The sequence below is a fragment of the Arachis duranensis genome, chromosome 3 (genome assembly GCF_000817695.3).
Source record: "Arachis duranensis cultivar V14167 chromosome 3, aradu.V14167.gnm2.J7QH, whole genome shotgun sequence".
In the NCBI taxonomy this organism is placed as follows: domain Eukaryota; kingdom Viridiplantae; phylum Streptophyta; class Magnoliopsida; order Fabales; family Fabaceae; genus Arachis; species Arachis duranensis.
Genome location: NC_029774.3, coordinates 121,554,189 through 121,566,124, shown reverse-complemented (window position 1 = coordinate 121,566,124; position 11,936 = coordinate 121,554,189). Strand labels below are relative to the sequence as shown.

At 36.1% G+C, this 11,936-nt stretch overlaps 2 protein-coding genes across 2 annotated transcripts; both read left to right on the top strand.

Moving 5' to 3' along the window:
• Positions 1–2,074: 2,074 nt before the first annotated feature.
• On the top strand, positions 2,075–7,297 carry LOC107480870 (ultraviolet-B receptor UVR8). The gene is made up of 11 exons (XM_016101067.3): positions 2,075–2,437; positions 3,292–3,365; positions 3,452–3,536; positions 3,700–3,831; positions 4,008–4,232; positions 4,314–4,553; positions 4,942–4,985; positions 5,694–5,876; positions 6,098–6,188; positions 6,514–6,557; positions 6,747–7,297. The coding sequence occupies exons 1-11, from the start codon at positions 2,242–2,244 to the stop codon at positions 6,867–6,869; spliced, it is 1,437 nt and encodes a 478-aa protein (XP_015956553.1). The 5' UTR covers positions 2,075–2,241; the 3' UTR covers positions 6,870–7,297.
• A 2,168-nt stretch (positions 7,298–9,465) lies between these two features.
• On the top strand, positions 9,466–11,936 carry LOC107480871 (wall-associated receptor kinase-like 20). Its single transcript, XM_016101069.3, has 3 exons — positions 9,466–10,284; positions 10,412–10,471; positions 10,657–11,936. Exons 1-3 carry the CDS (start codon positions 9,498–9,500, stop codon positions 11,718–11,720), a joined length of 1,911 nt encoding a protein of 636 aa, XP_015956555.1. The 5' UTR covers positions 9,466–9,497; the 3' UTR covers positions 11,721–11,936.

The following is an 11,936-nucleotide window of genomic DNA, read 5'->3' as shown; positions in this document are numbered from 1 at the left end:
AATAAGAGATAAAGTACAATAATAAATAATAATATTTTATAGTTGATACAAATTCAAAGATTAGAGATAATATATTATAGGAGAAAAAAATTATTATCGAATGAAAGAATAATTAGTAAAAGAATAATATTTTTTATAGTACGTATAACTTTTTTACAATGAATAAGTTATGAAATACAAACATAGATAAAATAAATTTGGAAGAAATAAAATTATATTTTTTTAATAAATTGAAAAAATATTCACCACCATACAATTAATGGTGGGCATATAATTAATAAACAATAAATTACAAAAACTATTAATAGAAATATTAGATTTGATACTAAAATAAAAATATTATCAATGAATAAAATTATGAAATTTAAAATCAAATTAAAATATTTAAAATTAAGAAGAAAATGAAAAAGAACTTTTGATATATAAACAACAATTCAAATATTAACATACTAATAAATTAAATCAAATAACATATATATTTCAATGAAGTAAGTTAAATATATAAAAAATATCTTATAAATATGCCATGTAAAAATTATAATATTTTAAAAACTATTAATTAAAATATATAAGACAAAAAAATACAAATTTTTATTTATTTATGTCAAATGAAATAATTAACATAATTGATTCCTTATAGTTAATATGGTAAAACAAAATATTAAACAATTTGATGTTTATCTCAATAAAATTAAATAAATGATTAATTATGTCACTCTTAAAAATCATTAATCAAAATATATATGAGATAAAAAAATAAATATAATTAATTAATTATAATTAATAAAATTAAATAAAATATTAAATAATTTGATATTTATCTTAATTAAATCAAATAAATAAATAATTATGTCATTCTTAAAAATTGTTAATTAAAATATATAAGACAAAAAATTTAATGTAAATTAAAATAAAATTGATTAATTTATTTCAGTCAAATTAAATAATCAATGTAATTGATTAATTATAATTAATGTAATCAAATAAAATATTAAATAATTTGATATTTATTTTAATTAAATTAAATAAATAATTAATTAATATATTTAAATGAATTAAATAAAATAAATTAAAAAATATATTTAAAAACATGCTGCGAAAGAATTTGATTTTAATAATAGATAATAGATAATAGATATAATAGATGTATATACTAACTATAATTACTTGCCTATAATAAATAAAATTACTTGTCCCTGTAGATAATATAGACACGAAGGCTGACAAAAAGCCATGTACCAATAAGATCGAAAAGAAATAAAAGATGAACTAGTGGCCGGTTGAATATAAAATTTGGATACGTAATAAACTAATGGCTCACTTTTCACAATGAATTTTGCATACATGCACACCATTACACCAATCTAATTAGCACAAATTGTTTTATTTAGTTATCACCAACTAACTCCTCCCATACGGAACACTATATTTTGGTTAATCAATTTTGATTTGCCACATATCAACCATCTTTGTCACACTATTATAACACTAATAACAAAACCCTTCAAATATTGTCAAACTTATCAAAAAACTAAAAATTAGTATTTAATTTTAAAAATATAAAAATAAATAATTATTAAATATTAAAATTTTATCATAAAAAAAAATTAAACAAAAATTAGAGCCCGTAGAATTCACCCCCTTTACGTTAGTTGAAATTTGAAAACTTGAATTTCCAACCAAGAATAACATCATTTCACACATCAACATATCACATCGCGTAAATAGCACAGTCCGAAACCATTTTCACATTGCCGTAGAGACACACCCGTTCATGACGTGTTGCTTTTCTGGAGTCGACACGTGGAAACTCATAATGATTGGAGACACCATGAGGGCCCAACACGTGGCCAAAGAAGAAGCAGACACCGTAGCTGCTGTTTGAAGAGAGAGAATGAACAGAGGAAAAAGAAAAAAAGCAGAGCTTCCAGAAAGTTCCGCGGTACTCGTGGCTAGAAACTGCCGAATCAAGTAGTGGCTAGAAATATGCCATGTGTACTTGGCACCACGTGAGCATCCAACGTGGCACCCGCATTCTCGCGGAAAATGATACGCCCCCTTTTATGCACCAAGCTGAGCGAAAGCAAAAAGATTAGGGCACTTTCCGCCACTCCAAAAATCGCATTTTTTTTTTTTGAGAGCTTACCAAACGGAAACACCCATAGCCAAAAGAATAAGAATAGCACTGTAATCTGAGGGGTAAAAAGTTTGAACTTTGTTGCATTGGGTGTGTGATTCGCCATGAATGGCGAGGGGAGCGAAGCGGCATTGGAAATGGTGGCGAAGGATAGGTTGGTGTACATGTGGGGTTACCTGCCGGGAGCTCTGCCGCAGAGGACACCGCTTTTGACGCCGGTTCTTGCTAGGGTTCCAGCACCTGGTCACTCCTGGAGGGATGTTTGCGGTGGTGGTTGTGGATTCGCTATGGCCATTTCCGGTGATTCACCTTTTTATTTAAAAAAAAAGAAAATTATTTATTTTGTTGTTTCGAAACCTCTTTTTATTAGTATTATTTTGAGTTTTCGTTGTTGGTTGGAATTCGAGAATTAAGCTTAATCACTTTTTCTTTTCTTTCCCGGGGTAGTGGATTTTTGTTTTAAAGTTCAAGTTGTGGAAGGAACCGATAATCCAGTGAATTTCCTTTATTTATTTATTTTTTGGGTCTGCTACTTTATTTATGTTTTTAAAAAGTCTTGAATGTTGCGTTTTTCATTTTCCATTTCGACGGAAATATAAGAAACTCAACTTACTGAACTTGGTTCAGTGGACTAAGCTTGACTAAGCTGATGCTGATGATGTTATCAGTGAATTGCCTTTTTCTTTTAATTTGCTAGCAACCCAAGTTGTGTTTTTTAAAATCAAAGAATTTTTCTCTCTGTTACCAGCAAACAGTTTATTGATTTGTCTATTTACAAATTTCTGTTTGAACTTTAAATCTTGCTATTTGCTCCAGCTACACCATAACCTAGTCTTTTTCCTTGTTATTTTGTTAGATTGTTGAAACTTGAGGGACAGAGTTTTACCCTCTTCGTATTTGTTTTTCTTTTAAAGAGAAAATATATTTATCAATTTCTTCTCCATTTACTCTCCGATGGAATACATTGTTGTTCTTACTTCTTTATGTTGCTGTCATAATCAACTTGAGTTAAACTCTATTTGTTTGTTTTTATTTGTGAGATGATTGTATTCGTAATTTACTTTTAGTTTTTGTATATTTGCTTAAATGATTTATCATTGCTCTTATTTTATTTATTTATTTATTTATTTATTTTTAATTCTTTCCTTAATCAGATTCTGGAAAGCTCATAACATGGGGTTCAACAGATGACTTAGGCCAAAGCTATGTTACATCTGGGAAGCACGGGGTAATGCATAACCATGACACTGTTCTCCTGCAGTCTTTGTTGCTTCTTTGTTAGTCAACTAACATTTTATAGTTTTTCTGCAAAAGGAAACTCCAGAGCCTTTCCCTCTTCCGCCTGAGGTGTCTATTGTAAAAGCTGCTGCTGGATGGGCACATTGTGTTTCTGTAACAGGTAACTTTGATCTCCTTGTTTTGCTGGGTTTGAAATAGAATGAGTGAAGGAACATTGAATGTGTAGTATTATGTCTTTGGAGTGGAGTAAAACTGGGGCTAAATTTGATTCATGTGTAAATTTAACCCTCATTGCAAACACATCCTTTGATGTTTCTTTGCAGAACGTGGAGAAGTTTACACATGGGGATGGAAGGAGTGTATTCCCTCTGGGAAGGTATTTGGTGAACCATCAACTGGGGTAAGTCCTGAAAAAGATGTAACTGGAAGGCAGAGTTCATTTGTGACGGAGCAAGGTATGTTTGATCTTTCTTGAAATGGCCTAATAGTGGGGGCGGCAGGGGACTGCAGCTATGTAGGATAGAATGTTTGCAACCAAAAGAAAGAAGAAAAGAGTGTTGCCTTTTACAATGAGCAAAGAAGGATACTTAGCCTTTATCTGTCTTACTGATGTAGAGTGGTTTTGCTACAGTGAGCCCTCGGTCTCAAGGCTCAAAATCTACTGGTGGAACTGCCTCCAGTACCAGTGGAGAAGAAACTACAAAGCGAAGGAGAGTATCTTCAGCAAAGCAAACAGCTGAAACATCATCTTCTGGTGATGATGTTCTGACTGCATTGCCATGTCTTGTCACACTAAACCCGGGGGTGAGGATAGCAAGTGTTGCAGCTGGTGGACGCCATACCCTAGCATTGTCAGGTATTGATTTCATTATGGACAATCTATAAACCTATGCCAAAATATTGCACATCATTTATTCTAATTTTCTGGAAGTTACAGATATGGGACAGGTGTGGGGTTGGGGCTATGGAGGTGAAGGGCAGCTTGGTTTGGGTTCCAGAATACGTATGGTGTCCTCTCCTCATCTTGTTCCTTGTATTGATTCCTCTCCTTATGGTAAAGATAGATTGTCATCGTTGGCTCGTGGGAGCATGGGTTCGGAGGGACATAACTTTAGAGTTCCTGGAAGTTATGTTAAGGGAATTGCCTGCGGAGGTCGACACAGTGTGGTAATCACAGGTACTTGTGTCTGTCTATTCATTGTCACACGTGAAACCAGAAGAGAGAATATCCAGATGCATCATATATGATGCAATTTGCCTAGCTGGTATCAGGATTGGTTGCTTGAAGGTGCTTTTAGAAAAGGAAAATTAACAGATGCTACAATCAGACTAGGAATTGTATTATTTGATGAGATGAAGAAACGTTATGCTTAGATTGGTCCATAAATTTGGGAAAACATCTATAATGTCTATATCTGGCATGTCATTCTTAATACCAGATTAAGAGTTGGATAGTTACAATACAACTTTCTTAGTTTCTTATTAAGTTAAAAATTTTCTCATTTTTTGGGTCCTCCATAATTCAGATATACTGATATTCCAATGTTTGTCTATTCAATATACAGATGCTGGAGCGGTGCTTGCTTTTGGTTGGGGACTTTATGGACAGGTAATTTAAAATGATCTATGGATATCATTGGAGCTTTTGGTTGCGTATCCTAAATGGAAGTGAATTATATCTAAATACCTGTGCATTCCCTTTTCATTCAGTAAAAATTTGTCAAGGTTGTTCATAAATAAATTCTTATGTCTTCTAACCCATGGTAAGCTTGCTTGGTTTAATATTAGACAGTGTTTTCATCCGTCTAAGAGCAGCATATGTGATTTTCACCTCCTCGAGGCCTCGAAAAGATATATAAACAAAAAAGACAATTTATTGATTGGCAGCATATGTGATTTTCACCTCCTCGAGGCCTCGAAAAGATATATAAACAAAAAAGACAATTTATTGATTGGGATACGTGTTTTCTTGATATGTGATGTATCACTATCAGCCACAGGGGTTGCACCTTCCCTTCGATAGCTGCTCTTAGGTGTTGAATACTCCCATGCACTTCCTTTCCACAAGATTCAAACCAAACTAAGCCAAAAATCTATTCATGTACGCCAGTGTTTTCATATTATCAACTGTTAACCTTCTTTAAGATCAACATGTAGGTAAAGTAGAATATGGTGGACAACGATGTTGAAGATGAAGTTCACTCTAACAAGGGATAATCTGTTCTATTCCTTTACAATGTTTACCTTTGTAATCACTATTGGTTGATGCAATCATATACTTGTTATACTAAACTAATGTCATCTTGTTTTGGAGAAGTGTGGGCAAGGAAGTACAGATGATGAATTGAGCCCAACGTGCGTATCTTCTTTATTGGGTATGCAAATAGAGGGAGTTGCCGCAGGACTGTGGCATACTGTCTGTATATCTGCCGATGGGGATGTATATGCATTTGGCGGGAACCAGTTTGGGCAGCTGGGAACCGGTACTGATCAAGCCGAGGTGCACCCTTGATATCCATTCTCCACTGTACTTGCCATGCAAATTTAAAAATGGAACATAATGATGTGATAACATTATTCCCTAATCAACTACAAATGCTGTTTAAGGATTAAAAAAAGAAACTACAAATTCTGTCACCTAAAGCTCTGTAATGTATGTCATGCTCCTAAATTCTATGGTCTGTTATACAGTTTCCCTTATGTTTGAAATTTTTGAGACAGACAATACCAAGGCTGCTAGATGCTCCGAGCTTGGAAAATGTGAGCGTGAAGAGGATATCTTGTGGGGCTCGTCACACTGCAACAATTACAGGTATAGTTTAACCTTCAGAGCTGTGATAGCGTTCTTCTTCCTGCATAGGAGAAGCTAGCCTTTACTCTACTGAAGTCACTTTACTGAACTCCAAACACTGACTTGAATGTCTGTTTGAATGTTTGATTTCTCCAGTGTTCTTCACTTTCAAAGAAGTTATATCTATGCCTTCCGTTTTGGCCTAAATCGTAGTGTCATACCTAGTCACGTTCTTGTATCTTTGATTATATTGGTAGTTTATAAACATACTGGAAATTCACGTTCCTAACATTAACATATTCTCATTAGTTTGCTTTTTTTTTTTTTTAAATTTTTTCACTGACAGAGAATGGAAAAGTCTTCTGCTGGGGATGGAACAAGTATGGCCAGGTGCTTATTTTTTGCACTCCATTTTTCATGTGTTTTGTTTATATTTCAATGTTCTATATCTATGCAGTCAATAAATATTGCTGAAGTTTTTCTCCGAGTCTATAAAGTGGCAAGGATGTATGTAATGCTTTATGAATTAGCTGCATTCTTACCACAATGTTCTAAGGAGTAATTTGGGGTGTGTGGCAGCTAGGACTCGGGGATGTGATCGACCGTAACATCCCTACAGAAGTAACCATGGAAGGTTGTGTAGCGAAGAACGTAGCATGTGGGTGGTGGCACACACTTGTTCTGGCAGAGTCGATCACCTGATTGAAGTCATGGCTTCTTCCTTTGAGGCTCATTGACCCCAATTTTGGTAGTTAGTTAGGCACCATCTTTTCTTGATTTAGTTATTAAGCTATGGTAAGTCATATGTATATGTACATACAGTAGTAGTGGTATACATATGCATATGTATACGCTTTGTATTCTTTCATGGTGTGAATATCTGAAATCACCATGACCTACTGGCTCTTAGCATTTAACAACATCCCATAGTGATTTCTGTTTTGAAAAGGAAATAGTGGGGTTCCCTTTCATCTTATGATGTAACATTAGTCTTCTTCATAGTGTGTATATTTTATTCTATTGTATAAAACTCTGCCAGTGTAATTATATGTGCCTTAGAAATTTGTATGCTATGCTGGCATCAAGTTGTGGATTAAGGGGTTTCATATTATTAGAATTGGATTAGTATATATGATATGATGTACATGTTATCCTTGGAATCCGTATCAAATGTACGGGATTGATACTTGATACAATAACTGCATAAACAGCGATTTTCTCAATTATTTGTTTCTGATAAGAATGGCAATAATTCTTATGATTTCTCGTCATTTTCATGTGCGACGTGGTTTTCACAATTATTCTGTTGGCCTTTTTAAGTCGAATATGACTTGAAAATGAATTACAAGAATGATGTTAGTCACACTTAATTGTAGTGAACTAGATTCAGAATGGAAAGTGTCTTATGTACTGGGCAGGAGTAAATTCTAATCTATAACACTGATTTCAACATGGATCGAGCTAAATGTATAAGGATTAGAAAGTTAAGAAATAATTAATGGTTGGAGCCAAAGTCAAATAGCAAAGGTGGTTTTCCGCATTATTTTGCGGGTCTTGCCAGTTGCCATACATCTTATCTGATCTGATCCTAGTAGTCTATTTTTGTCTCATGGCTAAATACCAAACATTTGAAGATAGATTGTGTGAAACAAAAACTAAGCTAATGTCGTAAAAGTCAACATAATATATTTATTGACAAGTTGAGAATTGGGATTAAGGTTATTCATCTTCATGAATCCATTAGTTAGTGGCGTTTCTAGATAGCTCGTATATGGATCTTATTTGCATTAACCCAAAACCAGCACATTGTTTTCATTTTTGTACGCTACTCCCTACTCTATATATTTCGAAGTCAACCCGCTTTATTTGAATGTTACCACTTTTTCCCTTTGAATTTTACTTTACATTTTGGTTTGACACGTAATAAAGCCTTTGTTATGTGTTAATAAAACCCCCTATTTTATCCCTTTTCCTGAGCAATTTGAAACTTTACCTTATTCTCTCTTGTCTGATTCTCTCTTTGTGGCATTGACCTATTGCTCCACTTCCATCTATAAAGTCAAAGTCAACGGTAAGATAAAGAATATCAACAAATATACAAAATCATGTTTAGGTGGGAAGATATTCTTTGCCATTCATTGCATTTTAATTAAGAACACAGGTAGTAAGTAGTAACGCCCAAGGAAAACAAAAAGGGTATCAGAAACTTCAGAAATATGAGCTGTGTTAGGCTGGAATATTTCGTATAGAACATTCAAATATATATGAACACATTAATATTGAATCTTCCCGTATTACTCTTTTTTCCCCCTTAATCTGCCAGCGCTGACATTTCTAATTAAAAATAAAATAGATACTAATAGATGGATGCAATCAAAGGTGAATTGTGTCATATGTATACGTGAGATCACGAATTCATGATGTCTTACCTATGCACTTCTTAAGGAAAATACAAGTTTAAATTTATTCATTATTAGCTCAATGACATACTCGATTTCTCTTTTCTTATGATGAATAAACGAAGGAAAAGTACAGATAAATAATTTTTAGTTAGTCAACTTTAAACAACTATAATTAATATTTATTAATTTTATAATTTTGAAAAAATAAAATTTAAATAATTACTGAGTAATAATAATTTAAAACAATTAAAATTACTAATTTTGACAAATTAATTGGAAGTTGCATTGGCTAATTGGATGTTAGTTAGCCAGTGAAATTTCTAAATGAATAGTGTGACTACATGTTGTGTTTACCCTTGAGATGACCTGTAGTGATTAGTGAATAGTCTAATTATTACTACTATATTGCGATCCATGATGGATACATCTAATTTATAATAATAAAATAACGTTGCATGCCTAATCAATTATTTGAAAATCCCAAATGTATAATAAAACACTAAAAATTCAGAGACAAAAGTTTATGAAGTTTTTTCATGGAGAACATAATTAAAGAAGAAAAGAAATTTATCTTGCTTTTATTTGAGTCTGATAATTTTAACCTTTCTGTCTCTAATATTTCTTTCGGTCTTCGTATTTATATGTCATAAAGAAAATATAAAATTACTGCTTTTGTCATTTGTAGAGTAATTGATTTTTTTCTTTAAGTTTCTCACGTAAACGCTCCATGGATAACACCAAACATTTGTTTCGGTGAAATAAATATATTTAGTGATCATGAAAGTCAAAGCCCTCAGTATTGAACAACGACAAAATAAAATAAATAAAAATGAAAATAGCAAAAACTATTAGTGGCGCCATATATACTAACAATACCGTTAATGCAACCCCTTCAGTTTCTTCGTTCTTCATTGATCTCCCGCGCACAATGGAGGCCACCCCAACCAAACTCCTCCTCTTCCTTCTATCATCCCTTCTTTTCATCTCACGTGCTCCTCACGTGACACCAGCAACCCCCTGCCCCCGGTGCGGCAATGCCACCGTCCCATTCCCACTAAGCACCACGCCAACCTGTGGCGACCCCGCCTACAAGATCCGCTGTTCCTCCAACACACTGGTCTTCGACACGCTCAACAACTCCTACCCGATCGAGTCCATAAACCCTCAGTCCCAGCGCCTCGTGATCCGTCCTGCGCCGCTCGTGCCGAACACGTGCGTCACCACCGATAAGGTTCACCAAGGGATCCAGCTCAACAGCACCCTCCCTTTCAACATCACAAGCTCCAATACCATTGTTTACCTCAACTGCACCCAAACGCTTCTTATGTCGCCGCTTAACTGCTCCTCCTCCAGCCTCTGCCATACCTACATCAACGCCACCTCATCCGCCTCCGTATGTAATAACGGACCGCTCTGTTGCACGTTCCGTGCCGGCGGCTCTAGTAACTCCTACCAGATTCGGGTTAGGGATGTTGGTTGCAGTGCCTATTCGAGTTTTGTGAACTTGAACCCGGTTCTTCCGGTGAACCGCTGGCCCCAACCCGGTTTGGAGATCCAGTGGCTGTCGCCTAGGGAAACGGTTTGCACGTCGCAGAAGGATTGTGATTCTGCCACGTCGGCGTGTGGACCGGACCCTAGCAATGGGAGTGGGATTAAGAGGTGCTTCTGCATCAATGATCTTGTGTGGGATCCCATTAATGGGGTCTGCACAAAAAGTAAGTTGTACTTGTACAGAATCGTTGAACTTTTTTTCTTATCATTTTTCTTTTTTCGAATTATTTCTCTTGTAAAAAAAAATGGAACCGTTGACTGATGTGTTGAGTTTGATGTTGACTTGTGCAGAGGTTACTTGTCAGGATCCGAATGGCTGTGGAGGAACCGATAGAACAGCACTAATAGCAGGTATTGATAATCAAAAGTAGAGAAAGCTTAATATGGTTGAAGACTACACAATTTATTTGCATTGAGATTTTCATACAATAACTGACACACTCTGTTTAAGACTTTAAGGTACTGATATGTACACTAATAACTAACAAAACGTATACATTTTAACCATAGAAGATTAACTTAATTATCTGCGGCAGGTTTAACATGCGGGATCGGAGCAGGGCTCATCCTGGCCGCAATCTTTGTCCTGCTCTACAAGCGCCACCGGCGTATTGTAGAAGCGCAAGAGCGCCTAGCCAGAGAGCGCGAAGGCATTCTCAACGCCAGCGGTGGTGGAAGGCCCGCAAAGCTCTTTAGCGGCAAGGAAATCAAGAAGGCCACCAATGACTTCTCACCGGATCGCCTCCTCGGAGCAGGCGGCTACGGGGAGGTCTACAAAGGCACCCTCCAAGACGGCACCGTAGTGGCCGTGAAAATCGCCAAGCTCGGCAACGCCAAAGGAACGGACCAAGTCCTGAACGAGGTCCGCATACTCTGCCAAGTCAACCACCGGAGCCTCGTGGGCCTCCTTGGTTGCTGCGTGGAGCTCCAGCAACCAATCATGGTCTACGAGTTCATAGAAAACGGAACACTCCTCGACCACTTGCAGGGTCAATTACAAAAGGAACGCAGCCTTTTGACATGGAAGCACCGCCTTGGAATCGCGCGTGACACCGCTGAAGGCCTCGCTTACCTTCATTTCATGGCTGTTCCTCCTATTTACCACAGAGACGTCAAGTCCAGCAACATTCTCCTCGATTCCAAGCTTAATGCTAAGGTCTCCGATTTCGGTTTATCTAGGTTGGCCCAAACTGATATGAGCCACATTTCAACCTGTGCTCAGGGTACTCTTGGCTACCTTGATCCTGAATACTATAGGAACTACCAATTGACGGATAAGAGTGATGTTTATAGTTTTGGTGTTGTGCTGCTTGAGCTTCTCACAGCGCAGAAGGCCATAGATTTTAACAGGGATGCGGATGATGTGAACTTGGCTGTTTATGTGCAGAGGATGGTGGAGGAAGAGAGGCTGCTGGAGGTGATTGATCCGGTCTTGAAGAATGGGGCTGGTGCCGTGGAGATTGACACGATGAAGGCCTTGGCGTTTCTTGCGCTTGGATGCTTGGAGGAGAGGAGGCAGAACCGTCCTTCCATGAAGGAGGTGGCAGAGGAGATTGAATATATCATTAGTATTGCCACTGCAAAGGATGTGGAGAATTGAATGTAAAGTTGTGTTCACTTTCCTTTATTCACTTCATTTATGTCTTGTTTCAGGGTTTTGTTGCTCGTTTCTTTGCTTTTTTACCAATTAAATCGAAACAAGTTGTGTTGTAGAAAGAACCATTTGTACAATCTTAACCCCTGCTGCTTATAAGGACTAAAGAAATGCTCCGTGTATCATCTTACATTCTATCCATTTGAATGATTATTTCCTTAA